Source organism: Coturnix japonica, chromosome 2, assembly GCF_054131305.1.
Source record: "Coturnix japonica strain WE chromosome 2, WE-NBRP24, whole genome shotgun sequence".
NCBI classification, from domain to species: Eukaryota; Metazoa; Chordata; class Aves; order Galliformes; family Phasianidae; genus Coturnix; species Coturnix japonica.
In genome coordinates, this window is record NC_140664.1 from 44072011 (window position 1) to 44089877 (window position 17867).

The 17867-nt window shown below is 38.5% G+C and overlaps 1 protein-coding gene across 5 annotated transcripts in view; it reads right to left on the reverse strand.

Annotated features, from left to right (window-relative positions):
* Positions 1-17867, reverse strand: part of MYOM1 (myomesin 1) — a 70389-nt gene that overhangs the window by 20167 nt on the left and 32355 nt on the right. For 2 of the 5 annotated variants that reach the window (XM_085539632.1, XM_085539633.1), the window contains exons 14-25: positions 17404-17528; positions 15599-15782; positions 14506-14680; positions 12499-12620; positions 11237-11563; positions 9439-9635; positions 8051-8177; positions 7121-7305; positions 6124-6238; positions 2362-2518; positions 1268-1374; positions 1111-1155 (exon numbers count right to left, since the gene is read on the reverse strand). In XM_085539632.1, coding sequence (XP_085395758.1) covers positions 1111-1155; positions 1268-1374; positions 2362-2518; positions 6124-6238; positions 7121-7305; positions 8051-8177; positions 9439-9635; positions 11237-11563; positions 12499-12620; positions 14506-14680; positions 15599-15782; positions 17404-17528 — 1866 coding nt within the window. The remainder of the gene's footprint in view (positions 1-1110; positions 1156-1267; positions 1375-2361; positions 2519-6123; positions 6239-7120; positions 7306-8050; positions 8178-9438; positions 9636-11236; positions 11564-12498; positions 12621-14505; positions 14681-15598; positions 15783-17403; positions 17529-17867) is intronic. The other 3 variants (XM_085539634.1, XM_015855249.3, XM_015855248.2) reach the window with 2 other exon arrangements.

Sequence of the window (17867 nt, forward strand, 5' to 3'; positions counted from 1 at the left end):
TAACACCTAACAGCACATAAAAAAACCCAAACACACATTCTGTGTCCCGAGGAACTTGTTTTTGTGATATTAGTTATTAAGACAGAATGTGGCAAAGAGCTGAGTAGAGAAGGGCTGGGGCAAGTAAGGGCAGGTGACAGCAATAAGGAGCTGTGATGACTCACTCTCAGTGTGAAGATAGGGTTGGGAGGAGCAGGAGTAAACAGTGGAGGATCAAAATATAGAGGAGAGCAGAGCTGATGTGGAAATGACCCAGAAAGAAAAGATGTGTGCAGAAAGATAGGCAACTTGTGCAGCCAAGTTGTGGTGGGGCTGAGAGGAACAGTGCAGGCTGAGATGGCAGAAGTGCCAGCAGCAGATGCTCAGAGCTGAAGGGGTTAAAACCCAGACAAGAGTTTTAGTGCCTGGAACAAAGAAGAGTAGGTAGTGGGAGAAGATAAGGTAAGGCTTAGGTCTCATCTTGCTGTGTATAGTAGAATTCCATCTACAATTTATTGTTTTCTTCTATTATTCAAGCCACATTCAACTGAAAATAACAAGGTCGTGCCACTGTCAGGATATCATGAAGGTATAATAAATCTGTGGACTTGGCAAAAGTATAATGCCAAGCAACAGGAAAGGTGTTTATGTATCCACGTGGAACAGAAAAGAGTGTGATTAATTTCAGCAGAAAACTTCTGTATATATAGATAACTACATTGCTTGCTCTGTTAACAATAATTTTAAATTGTTTTAATTTCAGTTGAGATGAAATTAGAGGGGCAGATAATCTTTCAAGTTCATGTTCAGATCAGGCTAGGCATTCCGAGTAAGGACAAAAAGCTGCTATGTAGAAGAAATAAAACCATTAGGATATTTATTTTCAATCCAGTATAGAGCATATATGTAGTATATACTTAGATCAGTAACTTGCAAAAGAATGGGAAGAATATAAGCAATACACAAATTCTCTGAGTGAAAGAGAGAAAAATAAAGGAATCGTAGATTTTCAATTCAATAACACTCATCTAAAAGCAGTCTAGCAACTTCCCTATCTGATGCTGGCAGGAGCTTTGTGATACATACCCCAGTGCACACAAAACTCTCAACAGACACGTTTGACTCACTTACTTGGGAACTTGTGCTCATGGCTCAGAGCAAGCAGGCGTTTCATTTCTGCAAAAGATGTGAAGTAAAACATGGATATGGTGGATACCAGAAACACAAAAGCAGGAAGAAACAGAAAGGAAAGCAAAACAAGCAAGCTTAGAAGATGCTGTGTGTTTACCTTCTTCATCAATTGTGTAGCCTGCTGAAACTCCATCAGTGTCTGTAACAACACAGGAATAAATTCCCAAATCACCTTCTCCAAGATCCTTAAAGGTTGCTTTTGACCTTTGGGAAGAAAAGAAAAGAAAAAAAAGAAAAAGAAGAAAAAAAAGAAAAAAAGACCAGTCTGAACCAAGCTCCTTTTTCACTGTTGCAAAACCAGATTAAAACACCCTTGTATTAGCTTCTGCTCTGACTGCAAGGCAAATACAGGTGTTCTGACCAGAATAAACCAGGGTAGGTTATCCATGTGTGGTACAAATGGAAATAGCCCAACCCATGAAGCATCCATGAAACTGAAAGCTGACCAGTTGCCTCTTCTGGGACAACAGCAGAGAACTGGGTGCAAGATTTGTGACTTCTCCAAGAAGCTGTGGAAGCTCTCAGTGCCAGCAGTATTGGACTTAAAAGCATATTGTCAGGTCCTTGATGAACAAGGAAGGATACTCTTAAGTGCAGGCTGATTCAGCTTTCCTATCCAATACCAAAAGTGGTGTTTCTTCCTGCATGGTTTATATAACTGGAAGAGCACACAGATACTTCATAGGCTGCACCAGTACATTTGCCATTTCTTCCTTTCTGAAAAATGCCTGAAGAAACATATTAGGCTTATAGAGAATTATGGATGTTACCAAATCAGGCTATGGTGACATTATCAAAACAGAGTCCTGCTCAGGTGACTGTAATGATGTTACACAGTCAAAGCATTTAGAAAGCAGACAAATAATCAAACTTTTTAGAGATTTACCATAACAGCAATTGGAATAATCTATCCTGGCTGGCAGGTTATAAGAGGACAGAGCACAGATTTTCTCACTCAGTGCTTAAATGTAACCACGAGTAAATTGCCTAACCAGACGGCCTGACTCACTCTGTTCAAGCTACAATTTCCTTATGGTCTGCACACAGACTTGCTGACAAACAGCATACTCATTGCCGAAGCCTTTTGATAACAACGGCAGATAGAATTCTTACTGAGGTCATCCGTCCAGAATGGATGGACTTTTGTGGTTTGTCAAACATGAGATGATTGTTACCACCGAGCGCTCTTACTTTCCGCCCTTGGAATCGATGTCCAGTCGAGAGTCATCCTCAATTGGTTCATAGTCCTTGGTCCAAACAAACTTAGAGTTTGGAGACATCTGATCACATTCAAAGTTCAAGGAAATGATTCCATCGTCATCCACATTAACCACTACTTCCTTAGTTCCTGAAAGATCAGAACAAGGCAATTCCATTTTCTTAGAGATAACAGCAAACAAGTCTGATTCATGGGGTGGATTGAGAAGTTCCTTTCTACTTTGTCAGGTGGCACATAAAGTGTTGAAAATATTGACAGCATCAATCCTTGATTCCTGACTACATTTCTCATCCTAACACAAAAAATTAAAGAACAGAATAAAACACATTATGAATCGACTGATTTACTTGAGCAAGTCTAAGCACCCATGAGACTCTGATATTTTCTTTAGGGAAAAAAAACAAAACAAACAAAAAAAAAAAAACAGAAGGGGAAAAAATGCAAGCCTTCAATTCCATTAAATGTTTGAATTATTAAATAGCAATATTTTCTATGCTAAGGGGTAGTAAGTGTTTTCATTATGTAGAAAGAGTTTCTCATTCCCTAGTCAAACAAAAGCTCTAGAGGGAATACTGGGTACAAATGTAGATGCTTGAAAAGGTGCAGGAGGCAAAAGAGGGAACAACCAAGCTGCTCAAGCTGCACACATTTGTGCATTTCTGGTGACTCTGGCTTCACTCTGGGCAGTTGGCTTAATTGCTGTGCTTGGCATCTGGCCCTGCCGCCATCTGCAGCATTAAAGTGGGCACACAAAGGCTGTGAATATTTGCAATTAGCTGCTAAGTTGCCCACCCTATTTTGCCAGTACCTGCAGTCCTTGGGCAGGATAAAGTGACCCAGTTTGTCCCTCTTTTAAGAGCCTGAGTGAGTACCAGACCAGGAAATGGAATGCACCTCCTGCCTGCTCCCTCCATCATGAAGCACAGCGAATTTTATCGGGGAATCCTGTACCTGTGGCATTAGCTTTCATTTCAGCAGCTTGCCTGAGAATGCCACTGAAAGCCCTTAGATGGATGTTGGAGAACATCCAGCTTCCTCTAAACAGCTCAGTGCTGGAGCTTACATCTGAATAGGGTACTCACATTATATTACTGAGTTTAAGACAATGCTGGGCTGCCCAGAATGCTAATGGCGTGCCTTCTCACAATGCATTGCATCTTAAGGACAAGAACTCTATTCCTGACATTGAAATTAAGGGCTTTGTTTTCAGCATCATTCTTAATGAGTCTCAAGTATGCAAGGAAATTTCTGCCTTTCATCATCCCAGTGCTATACAAGTCCTCTCCAGCACTGCGAGTAGCTCCTGTAATGACAAGTGGTGTACATGCAGCCTTCTTATTCTTTATAATTTGCCACGACTGTTTAATGAAGGATTAGATTAATATCCCTGGTTTGGCCCTGTTATTTACCAGCCCTCATGGGAATGAAGCACAATAAGAACCAGGGGATGATTAATGGATTCTAAGCTCTACAAATATTTTGCAAGGCAGCTACACATTTTTCAAAAATTTTACAAGGTAATTTATTATATGCAAATTCATCGTTCGACATTTCACTAATGTTTAGTTTCCTCTCTCTCTATCATTAGCACCTGAATCTTTGGGTGGCAGCTGATGTGATGTGCAAAGAAACACAGCCAGAAGGTACATCTGAAGAGCAGCATCTCTTACATTTGTTTTAGATTATCCACATTATGATAATAGAATCATAGAATGGCCTGGGTTGAAAAGCACCACAATGATTATCTAGTTTCAACCCCCCGGCATGGGCAGGGGTGCCAACCACCAGACCAGGCTGCCCAGAGCCACATCCAGCCTGGCCTTGAATGCCTCCAGGGATGGGGCATCCACAGCCTCCTTGGGGAACTTATTCCAGTGCGTCACCACCCTCTGTGTGAAAAACTTCCTCCTAATATATAACCTAAACATCCCCTGTTTCAGTTTTAATCCATTCCCCCTTGTCCTGTCACTATCCAGCTTTGTAAACAGCCGTTCTCCCTCCTGTTTATATGCTTCAAATACTGGAAGGCCACAATGAGGTGATGATAATAATGCACAGCATGTATCTCCAGAAGCAATGATGGTTTTTACTCCTGATAGTTATGCGGAAGTAAGAAAAACAAATATTTTTAAACTACTGGGGCAGAGGACTTTGCCTACCCCACAGTGAGAAACCAAAGAAGCTGCCATAATAGCAGCAGTCTAATTTCCCCTTTCTAGGTAATGTGGTGGTTTGTACAGATCATCCAGAGTCACTCGTTTTAAAACAAGTATTTCCATTCTGGATGTTATTTCATTACATTCTTTGGTTAGAGAGCTCAGTCTCCTGGCAATGTTACGCATTTGCCAACATTCCAATGACATTCAAGCTGGAATTGTTTAGAGAGATTTTACAATATTTTGTCTCCATCCACAATGTTAGTGAAGACGGTATTTATTGGGCAGCACCAGAAGATTTGTGGTAATTGTTAAAAATAGCATGATTGTTCTTGAGATTTGTGTGGTTTGAGTGAGAAAGCTGAAAGCCTACCCAGGAGACTGCTTCCCAAAATACGTTTTTTAATAAGCCTTTTGTTATTTCTTAGCACTATTAAGAAGCTTAGTTTGGTGAGCAGTGTATCTGCATACTTCAGCTCAAAATATGGGTCAATCAGATTTGTATAAGTACATCATTTTCAACTTCCCTGCATTCCATCAGACATCGCAATTCTGAACAGCAGCCTGGCTTGCAAAAGGGTCACAGTCCTGAGATTCATCACCTTCTCTAACTGTAAGGACTGCAAAACAAATATTCTACTCACATGCATGGTGCCAGGTTGAGCTTGGGCCACACTGGACCATGATGATCATCTTCAGAAGAGTTTACATTCATATGTTATTTTAATTACGTGATCAATCTTTTATTTCATACATATAAACATTATCGCAACAAGTTTTTATGAAAAATCTGACACATGGATGTTAATCCTCAAGCAAAACAGATTAGTAAAGCCAAAAGTTCTCCACTATCACCATATCTTCTTTTTACTCTAGCCCAAATCTATTCTCAACTAAATGATTTTTGTCCTTCCAAAGCTCATGTCTTTTCTATTCCAACCCCTCCCACTTATCTTCTTATCACCGTATCACAGTCTTGCCTTTTCTCAACCATCCACTCCATCTAGACCCTCTTTCCCATTCCAGCTTCACTAATAGTCACTCCAGTCTTCCCATTCAAATATTTCTCATTCTTTTCTGCCTCTGTCTTTGGATATCCTTTCTATCACATTTACAGCCTCGCTAGGAGACAGTTCAAGGCTTCTTAGGATTACACATTTTAAATCTTTATTTTAAATACTAAGGGTAAAGAGTAATTTCTTTTACCCTTTCCTCAGGTACACTGCATAAATTAAACAGAAGAGAGAGATAAATAATCTTCAATAGGAAGGGCAAAGCCTGAAACTGTAGAATTTTTGGTTGGGCTGATCTTAGCAGATCCTCCACTTATGCACTGTTCTATTGTAATATGTATATAACTTTATATTCCTGAACAGGTTGTTAGAGTAAGAAAACCTGTCCCGACTTAAAACATATCTGACCAGGCAGCAGGATACAGTCTTCAACTTGTTTCTTGCATAGTAAGAATGTTTGACTTTGAGAGGGGTCAGGCTGTTCACCCACAGCCTGTATGCAAACATATCACACAGGCAGGCACCTCTTTAAATATGACAAAAAGAGGAAGTATTTCTAACAAACCTGGTCGTGTCTCAGCTACAACGGGATCAGTGATATCTGATGGTCTCCCAACACCAGCCTGGTTTGTCGCCCTCACACGGAACACATAGCTCACCCCTTCTGTTAGGCCAGCTATCTGCAGGAAGCAAAGGCATGCATGATTTATTACAATAAAAAGTTTAATATCACACTTTTTACAGTACCAGTCTGGATGCTTAACAATTGTATTTCTTTTATTTTTTGCTTTGCTCCTTTTCCAGTTGGCAGATATTCCTTCCTCTTTTTATTTAAGTTTTTCAGTCCCTGAGAGGCATGACTGATATGTTTGGTTTATGCTTTCCTTGTATGCATAGCTAATGTTTAGGCAGTGTCACAGCTGTCATTGATTTATTTATAAAAGGAGCATTGTTATTTGAACAGGATGTTTTTAACTCGTGTCCGTTGACCTCTGGAACAGCACTATCTTATACTCTAGATAAATTATCAGCAATATGTCCCGGTCCCACTTCTATGGAACAAGAAGGGCAGTTAGCTGCACGGATCTAGTTCTATTGTCCTATGCAGTAACATTGCAACACTTCTCAATACTCCTTTGAAGCATGTGTGAAAAGATCAAACCCTAAAGTGAATATCTTCGTGTTTGGAAGAACCACATACCGCATTATTACAACATCCATTTTTGTGTAATGTTTTTGTGTAACAATGCTCTGTGAGCTAGGAAATACTAGGGGTGCTTCCTGTGTTGTAAGAATAATATGCACTTATGGCACTATTTCTTTTGTTGTTGGTGGTTTTTTTTATTTATTTTTGTTTATTTTCTTTTTGCTTATTTGTTGTCACACCAGATTGTCTTCCAAGTTACTGCCTCGTCTGACTACACAGACTTCATACAAAGGTGTCCTAGGCATAACACAGCCTGCTAAGTGTTTCAATAAATGCTACATAGGATTATATTATCTACGACTGACTTCTTTAAGATTATTCTGTTATATTCATATTGAACCTCAAATTACTTTACCTTCAAGAATCTCTTTTGAAGTGGCTTCTCATTGACGCTTCTCCAGTGTTCCTCCTTTGCTTCAGTTTCCTTCATATCAATGTAATAACCAGCTATAGGACTACGACCAGTATAAACTGGTTCCTTCCATAGTAATACCAAAGAGTCCTTCCTAACTTCTGTGCATGTGACATCGTGAGGTGGCCCTGAAAGGTAAGAGTGAAAATTGGAACTGTTTTATCAAAATAAAGACCAAAGGGATTAATGCATAAGGCTTCAAAAAACAAAATCAAGCTACACATCGCACACCCAATGCTGACAGCAGATGCAGTTCCATTGTATCAGATCTAGATGAGATATGAATACGATTCAGACCTAATAAAATACTAGCCCTAAAAAACAGTCCAAGTTTTTGAGATCTGCTATCTTGATCAAATATTTACAAACAAACAAAAATTACAAATAATCTCCAAAGTCAGGGAAATAAGTTAACTATTAAGCTAATGTGCTGCTTCAAGGACAGTTTTAAAGTCCACTGAAGCCAATGGAGATTGTTTTTCTTAATTTCAGTGAGTGTTAAAAGGTCAGAGATCTGGCCTTGAAGTACTATATGACACATGACACAAGGGCTACAAGGACTCTGCCTTCTCTGTTTGACAGGTTTTTATGCCTACTATTTAAACTAGGGAGCACAGCGGCAGACATAGTACAGAAATGAAGCAGTAAAGATAAAGAAAATACAAGCTGCTTGTAAGATGCTACTGGTTATGTGGGCATTACTTAATTGATCAATGTAAGAACATTTAAAGAATGTGATGGAGATGCAGGACTGGGTATACACTTCAGTACCCACTGACTGCCTTAGAAACTGAAGACACTGAGGGCTTAGATTACTTGTCCCATAGCACCCTGTGGCTGGTAGTAACCCCCATGTTACACTCAGGATCCTACCAGGTACAGCGATGGTCCATTCTTCACATTTGAAGGGCTTGCTGGGTTGGGAGGGTGTCCCTACTCCAGCCAGGTTAGCAGCAGCCACCTGGAACTGGTACACCATGTTTTCCTTCAGGTTTTCAATCTGCAGATCCAATAAAATAGTACTTATTAACTTTGGATTAAGGCCTTAGGAGAAAGTCACAGTCATCTAAAAGATGAACATGCTTTGAACTCCCTGAAGAAAATAAAGCTTTATTGATATCACACATACACGTAAGAGAATAACTACCCTGGCTTTCTCTCTAATCAGTGACATAAGCATATGTGAGCATACTCAGCATGCTCAGATTTTAAAACTCTGTTCCTATTGAAAGACTTTGGTAGTCAGAGAGGAAGCAGGATATTGCTCAACATTTATACTAATCTGTCTCATGATAGGCAGCAAGTTCTCTTAAGGCAAGAGTTGTCCTTGCAGCAGGGTGAAATACAGTCCTGGCATTCCTTTTCAATTGCAGTGTAGCTCAGACAGATTGTAGCTAGTGCTGCACTTCTAAACCAGCCTTTAAAACTAATCACAGAGCCCAGCCCAAACAGAGCTGGTTCTAGAAACAGCAAGTGCTTGGGGTAGGTCCACCAGGCCCAGTAGTTTGTCAGTTGTTGTGAGGGCCTTACTTCCAAAAATCCAGAGGAATTAATTCATAGATGATGGTTGGTGCCAGAATAACAGACTAGTTTACAATTGTAGAGAGAAGAATTAAAAGGTGTTAATTAAATTGTATTATCCATCTGCTTTTCTATTCCTTAGTGAGCTATTTCTTAAATGTTAAATGTTCATGTAATAAGGTGAACAGAAGAGCATCAGTGTGGTAGATATTGCACTAAATGTATACATAAAACTTCTACAAACAGACCATTTCCATCACTTTGAGAGAAACCCTAGCAAGGAAGCCAGTAGAACAACAAAGTATTTCATGGTACCATAGAAGTCCTGCAGTACAAAAAGTCGCAGTTTAAATAACATATTAACCACATGACACAAAACCACTGTTTTAATACCATCTGTTAAAGTTTTCTGAGGTCACAGCTACGACTACAATAATGTGTACCACCTTATGGTGATGATCTCTAAGGTCCCTTCCAACCCACACGAGACTATTACTATTATTACTATTACTTTCAAGCAAGATAAACCGTAGAGGAAGGACATATATGTTCACTGTGATCCTTAGAATAATTATTGTAAGTTTCCATAAGAAGGTAGCAGAAATATGCACCTTGGATATGAGCCTCTGAAAAATCAATCTAGCTGTGCACTGAATTTTATTACCACCCTAATCCGTCTTTGAGAACTCTTTTGGAAATATAATTTGCACCCTTAGCAATAGCAGAAGGTGGCCTCTTACCCTGTATGCCCTCTCACTAACAGCCTTAATGTTGGCCTCCATCCATCTCCCAGGAACTCCACCAATCACTTCACGGTAGTTCACGTAGTAGCCAGTAATTTCAGTTCCCCCGGTGGCTTTGGGTTGTTTCCATCCTAACACCATGGAGTCCCGAACACTCTCAAGGACCGTGATGTCATATGGCGGAGATGGAGCAGCTGTTTCAACATGAATAACATATAAGTAGGAAGTAATATCTCAATAGCCAGACAGGCATCTGGTTACCGTATTCAGGTGGCCCCTATCCTGCATTTCCAAGTTAGGAAAACATTTGTGCGGCCAAGGGGAGTTCCGCTGGAATGAGAAATGATGGATAAAAGTTTCCATAAACCAAACATGAAAATTCAAACGGCATAAGAATTAATTTTCCAGATCACTGGGTTTTGAGAAGCAAGCTGATACACAGTGAAAGAACGTGTTGCAATTGCAGCTCTGACGTAAGTGATCATGAATTGGTTCAAACCCGTGAAAAATGAGGAACCAAAATTATCACATAAGAAAAGCAAAAAGTTAGAGATGCAATGATTTGTTTCCTTTTTCTGAAAGTGAATCCTTTTTCACACATATAATAACTGTGTCAGTTCCATTTTTTTTTTAATAGGCCCACATTCTTCCCCTTCCAGAATTCCAGTTATCTGTTTATTACTATCATTGTTATTAAATTTACACACTGTGTAGATTTTATCATTGCACCCTTCATCTTACCTTAACAGAAGTAAGCATGATCATGGGCACTGTAGGCTGACTGGAAATGGAACATGTCTGTTACTGGAACTTACTTTACAAAATTTGCAGCATTATCCACATTTTTTTGTTTGTTTGTTAATCATAACAACATAGAAATGAAGAACTTCTCACAACCCGTTTTCTTATAATGCCCTCTCCATATGTACTGAGGAAATATTTGCCCACACTTAGTATATCACGTACCAGTTAAAAGCCCTATCTGTGACCTTCCAAGTCTGATGGAAATCCTACATCACATACTTTTGTCTTTGGTATTCTACCACAGTATTATCTACCCCCAGGTGCAGCCCCTGTGTTTTATTTGCAGCTCAGAGTTTTGAACAAGCTTTTTGAATCTCACTTCATGAATCTCCCATGGCATGGGAAGTGAACTAAATTCATTCACTGGCCAAGTACCAAGACTTAAATGAAATCCAAGCTCCCTATTCCTTAAGCGCAATGGGTGTTTAGGTGTTGACAACATAAAATGTGATTTTGTCCACGTGTCTTCAACTTGATAGGTTTCCCACATTACATATAACCATCAGTCAGAGATATAATGCAATGTTCATTAGCACTGCATCTCAGAGGATAAGCCATAGCTTAGGCATAAATCCACAAAGGATCTTCACACATCTTTGCACAACGCAGATCTTCATACTTACCGTTGTAATCAGATTTTGTTTCCTCCACACATATGTAACCCAGAAACTAGGTAACAAGACTCCTAACAGAGAACAAATTACTGATATGATGTAGACTGTACTGGATATATTAATATATACACAGACAAGCTATTAAATTAGTGAATGAGTAGACGTTTCATTTTCAATAGCCAATAAGTTTGTGTAATGGTCTCCGATAACAAATATTACATACACAATGACTTCCATTTGAGTTGAGCACATAGTTACTATTACTGCTGGAAGATGCATCACTGAAGAGAATGTTCACTTGTGGTGTCATTGAGTGCAGGTTGCAGCCACCCAAAGTGGATGTACCAAAGCAATGAAAGCTATTTATTAATTCTCACCTATATCTTTCTTCTTTTTCACTTTTTCCATTGTCAAAGGATCCCCGGGTTGAGACTTACTTGCCTGCTTAGCAACGACTTTTTGTGGTGCAGATGTGATAGCATCCTTAACCGTTTCTCTCAAGTTATTGTCTCCTGTACTCCCCAGTTTGTCAGAGCTACTGGGTAGCAGGTCTCTATTAAATTTAGCATTGCATTTTAGCAAAGCATCTGTGTCAAAGATAGGCTGGGAGGACTCATGCATGCCTTCCCAGCTGGTAGTGCAGTCTGTTAGTCCATCAGCTTTACCACTCAGTTCAGGACACACACCATGAAGCAATCCTCCCCCTATAATTGCCGGAAAATAGTAAAGACATTTTGAATTAGAATACATTATTTTTTCATCATTTACTCAACAGAGAAAAAAAATGCAGACAGTGAACAGTACAGAGAAACCATGATAAATCACAGTTCTTATGGACAAAAAGCTACGCTTGGACTCACAAAAATTTGAAATGCATAGAGTACCTCTCAACATCCTCACAAGTTATTTTCTTTTAATGACATCTAATTTTCAGAGCAGAATAGATATTGAAAGTTAATGGTAATCTTCATTTTCTATAATTATTTTAGTATTAGATCTTCCAAGTCGCATTTTGATTCATTTAAAAAGGTCTTACAAAATTACCAAGGAGCACGTCTCTCTGTTATAAGGCTGAGTTCTGTGATTCTGATATAAATAACAGTGAGGATGTTGCAGACACACAATTTGTTCTAGTCCAATGATCTCATTAATCTGTATGGATTAGTTCATGCAGTGGCAAACAGTAATAATTCATCAACAAAGGGAGAACACACAGGGTTAGAGAAAGTTTGCAAGAAGCACACTACATTTATTATTATATTTAGGTGTGAAAACACATTACTTAGGAGCTGACTATATATAGGTTGGTGTGTGTTTGAAGAGATAAATACCACATTAGACGATCAGAATGACATTCCTTCTTTCTGGATGACTATGAAGTGTAATTGGCAGTGCCCTCCTACAGTGGTTCACAAGAGACGTGTGAAGAAGTCTGATTTGTGAAGGTGAACAGTCTACATGGGTGCAGTGACTGTGAAAGTGTGGCTGTGATGCAATACATAAGATCTACAAATAAAGTATTATTTCTGGACAACATTGTAAAACAGAATAATTAGTTACCAATAGGTGTTGAAAACATCTTCACTTAAGTATATACATATATATATACCATTGAACAAAGCAATATAAAACAGCTTACCAATCGCTGCTTTCACTTCTATAGGCTCTGAATCCTGGGAAAATTCACTGAGTCCAGCTGCATTAACAGCCCTGACTCTGAAAATGTACTTCTCTCCATTGATGAGTCCATGGCAAATGAATCTAAAACAAACCAGTAAATGAATTCTTAGAGTATTATAAAGAAAATAAAATTCTTAAGGGGTGTAGGAGAAGCATTTCTTCTCTAAAATTTATTCTGGTTTTTGAAAATTGAGGTTAAAATACGAATCCAGTAATTATATGAAGGTTGGAGAAAGCAGAACAAAGTATCTAAGAACCTAGTTCCTGCAAATAGATTGTCTAAACTCACGTATTTTATACAAACCCTTCTTTAACAATGCTCCTTCCCATCTAAGATTCTACAAGTTCTTGTGTTACAGAAGGGTCTATATTACTTTTGCTAATATATAAGATTCATCTTTCCTAATGGAAACAATGGAAAAAATTACAGAAATAAGGCCTGTATTTGCTTATGGGATACCTTCATGACAATAAGTAGAAGACGGCCTTAGCACAAGTCCCCATCATTCACTTCCAGTTAGAAATGAAAAACTGCTGTGGTCACAGAAATTCCTAGGCATTTAGCAAGAGTGTCCAAACTTTTATGGCACTTTCATTGTACTATAACCTAAGTCAAACAAGCTATTCTATTAGTACAGTTTTTACTGCTATGTTATATAATGTTTACATTTCAAAAAGTCACATATATTTTCTTCAAGTTGTTCCTCCTGAAAATAACCACAGTTCCTCAAGACATGAAATGATTCCTTTGGGGGAAAAAAAAAACCCACAAAGCCACACCCATGTTTGTAAAATGTTTCAACATTTTCCTCTGAAAAAATATTTTTCAGTATGTACTTCAAGTTTATTTTACTTCATGTTCTTTTTCTTTTGCTCTCTACTTCATAACATTACAATTCTGTGCTTCCAAGGCTGACATCACACAACAATGTAGGCAGCAAAAATAGCATCTAAAATATAAAATGTATTCCAAAAATAAAGATTTTACTTTGGGGAAAAAAGAAAAAAAACCTGAAATTTTCAGAACAGAACTTTCACTACTCATTTCTCTGGACTTTGCCAAAGCATTACCTTTTACCTGGATATCCACAGAGAGAGACTTTCAAAACATCAAAATGTATTGCATCAAATAAACTGTGAGATACAGCTACTGCTTTGAAATGGTCTCAGTCAAAATACCAGTAGATAACACACAGCCTGTGCCTGTCTGCATCATACATTATATTGTGCAGAATAAAACTGCAGGGATAGGAACAAAAGCAGCGTAGTTCTGTAGCAGTAGATAGTAATTCAAATCATTTTTCATTATTATTATTATATATTTTTTAAAGAGAATAAAGGTCACATTTTATATTTTGAAACACGCAAACAGCGTGAAGCTTCACCAACGCTTGATGTAACCACAGCATAAATAACAGCAATACATACGAGAGCTTATAATATTGGCACAAGTGGCTTATGAGCATCCATTAACATCGTGGTAATTGCAAGCAATAGAGCAGTTATATTTCCTCCTGACATGCTACATACACAGGCCCAGAAATGTTTATAGCAGTCTTCCAACTGAAGGATTTTGTTTTCAAACACAATGTAGTTCAGTTTTCCACATTTGTAAGTTCACTCATTTCTCATCACACTGGTGGATACAATAGCTAGTGAGCTGTTTATCTTCTCTTCACTTCCAGTATCCATGTTTCCTCCACACCCCTTGACTAATTGGTTTTGATATAAAGTTGATTATAAATTACTTTTGGACAAGAACAACACTTTGAGATACGTTTTTTTAACATCTTACGAGAGCGTAAGAATGATCCCAGCCCACTGGCTACCACAGAGCAATTACTACTACTAGAAGTATTACTAACAGCTGAAAACATATAAAAGCAATCAATCAAAAAATGAAAAAAAACCCCAAACCCCTGAACAACCATCTGGTAACCAGTCTCTGTGTTTTAAAATCCATTACCTTGTGCCTTTGACTGGATTGTTGTTGCATGGTTCCCAATGACCAGATCCAACCACGCTTGCCTCTATGTAATATCCAACCAGCTCCTTGGCATCTGGCGGCTCTGTCCAAGTGACAACAACGGAAGTATCTGTGTTTCTAGTTGGCATAATACGGCCAGGAGCTTTGGGAATATCTGGAGGAGATAAACATTAATGAATTAATGACCATCCAGAAAAAAAAAAATCGCAAAAATAAAAACCCAAAAACAAAAATTAAGAGTGACATTCTGATTCTCTTTGAGTGCTGATAATACACTTTTAACCTCTCCAAAAAATACTGTGGTGTCAAACAATTAATTGACTTGACTTGATTCCAGTGACTTGGAGCTTTCTAAAAGAGAAAAAGTGTCAGACGCATTCTGAAGAACTTTGTGCAGGGCACAGAAGCAGTCAGAATGCAATGACTGTATTAAACAACAAAATGCACCTTAAGAAACAGTTAGAAATTTGAATTCCTTAAGAAATTCAAAGGGACCAGTTTTATTCTTCTTCTTAAGGAACGTAGTTTATATAAATCAAACTGAAGTGCAATGAGACAACCTAGGAATTTGGTTCAAATCTGCATTGGTGTTCTGGAAGAAAATGCCAATGTAGACAAAGCTACTATGCAGCTAACAGACAAGTTACTAACTCTTTATTGTGGGGAACATCTGGGACTTTTTTCCAGTAGAAATAGTTTCTGCATCCATATAAGTATTAAACCTTTCACGTTTGTTTGATTTGGCAAACAAGGAAGGTAAAACTCTGCTTAAGTCTGGGCTTATGTTCAATAAGGCCTCCAAAACAGAATGGTTTTGTAACTTATTGAGGTATCATTTTCTTCCACTCTTCTTAGCAGCCTTTGTGGTTCTTGGCATCATTATTTGCATCTTAATTCCCTTGTTTTGTATCTGCCATTTGACCTAACGTTAAAAGTTTGACAACCCAATCGAAAATTATCTTATCTGAAGGGAATAAATCACTGACTACTCTTCGTTTTCAAGCTAGAAGCTGAGCAGCTATCTTCAGGCAAAACAACCACATAGCAAAGATAACTTAATATGATCACTCACCAAGTTTGTCATCCACCACAGTGGCTTCAGTTGCTTCTGAAGGCTCACCGATTCCAGCTGAATTGCAACAGCGAACCCGGAAGCAATAGGATTTGCCTTCAGACAAATCAAAAACTGCAAAGCGAGGGGACTTCACAGGGATCTCGGTGTTCACCCTTTGCCAGTCCTCTGTGCCAGCAACACACTGCAGTCAAACCCAGAAACAGCATTTCGAACAAAACTCTCAGAACACTGAGTCTGACCTGACAAGGCCTCCTACCTGGACCATGAAAGGTATGTCTGCTATGGAGACTAGGAAGTCATGTTTCTGGTTTTAGCCATTCCACTATATAAGTGTATTTCAAAGCGTATTAATCTGCCAGATGTCCAGTGACTGCAGAAATCACACATACAAATTTACTGATTTCAATTTTACAAAGCTAAACACCTCTCCACAGCAAAGAACTGTCATTTTTAACTGCATTCAGTTCTGCACCTTATTCTCCAGACAATTTGCAATAGGAGTTCTGCAGATATTCAACACCATCCATAGAACGCATTGCTGCTAAATGGTGTTGTGCCACTCCTGAGAATGTTTCTGAGGTGGCTTCCAGGATTAATGAAGATGTACATTTAATCTATGAATTGTTTTTATTTCTATGCTAGAAGTTCTACTTACCATGGTCACTTATACTGTCAATGTTAGTAATTAATTTTTGCCTTATGTTAAAAATAATTTCAAAGAATATCCTGGTTTCTGAAAGATTTCAAACACTCAGAAAAACTTTACCTAGATATTTTGCATTAATGTTCAGTATTCTGCATGCAGCAGGTTGTCAAAAAATCAAAATAGGTTGATTTTTCCCTATTACATGGAAACTCAAAATTAATGTATTCACCCCCCATAAGTCTGTTGCTAAGTGAAATTCTTTTCTTTAGACCAGATTTCATGAGAGAGATGAAAAACATGTAATGGGAAGATATTTATGCCTCCCATGATGACAGCTCTAGAGCGATAAGAAAAAGCACTGACTAAAAGTTTGTGGGAGTCATGAGGTACTAGTAAAATAGTGATGGTGAAGATATTTCTGGGCCAGTTACCATGCAAAGAAGAGCTCAGAAAACAGACACTGAAATGAAAAGTGATTTGGTTCTAAAAAATAAATTTTGTCATCTCAGTTGAGGCAGTAAAGTACAATTGAAAGCCAATGTAGAGGATAAATATGGGAAGGCAGCTGGAGAAGCACACCACCCACTGTCTTACAGTGATCACATCCACTGGTTGGTCTCCAGAAACATTTAGCAAGTGTTGATCAATGACAGTGGGAGGAATGACACACCTTTGCTTCATACACACTTCCAGGTCAGACGCCAATTTGTCAGACTGCCCCTCTGCTGCCATCTGTCACATGGCAACAAAATGCAATAGAATATTGGTGGGAAGGTTCCACCTCTGCTGCCATATCACCAGCATCCACCACTGATGTCACTGGCCAACATCATAAAATAGGAGGCGTTACTTTTGTAGCAGCCCTCAGACAAATGATATACATACAACTGTGACTTTGCACCACACTTACTCACCATAGTGAGTTTGTCAGCCTGTCTACCCTATGGCAGGTCAATGACACCAATCAGAAAAGGATATTACAGTGTATGACACATTCTGCAACCATTTTTATAAATTCCTGTCTTAGTAGTTTATTTTAATCTAATAATTACGTTAATGAAGTTCTATCCCTAGCTTGCAAGTGGAAATGAAATTTCATCAAAGATAATGTTAAAGAAGATTGCTACAACATGATTCTGATTTTCTCTCATTTTACCTTTTCCACAAAGTACATGATACCCTCATGGCCCCGCTGTCCAGGAGGTTTCCAGCTCAGCACAACATAGTTCTTGGTGGCTTCAATAACTTGGAGGTCCGTAGGTGGACCAGGAACGACACCCTCTGAAACATGGGGTAGAAAAGTAGGAAATGGAAATGAGTGTGAATTTCTTCACATTCTTCACATTCAGTGTTTCAGAAACAGTACTATTGTTAAAGTATAGGACAAGCATTAATATACCTTTGCACTCAATGCTTTTGGAAAACTTAGGGTTTAAAGTTATCTAAAAACCAGTTTTAAATGTTCTTGGTTTAATGCTAAGCATGTTTGTTTATTATGTCCTGAATAATGAAACCTCACCCAAAGCTGGAGCTGTTCAAGGCTGAGTGACTCTAAGAACAATTCTAAGAACTTTGAGTGTGTGCCAAAGTCCTCTGAACTCAATGGAAGTTTTCCTAGTT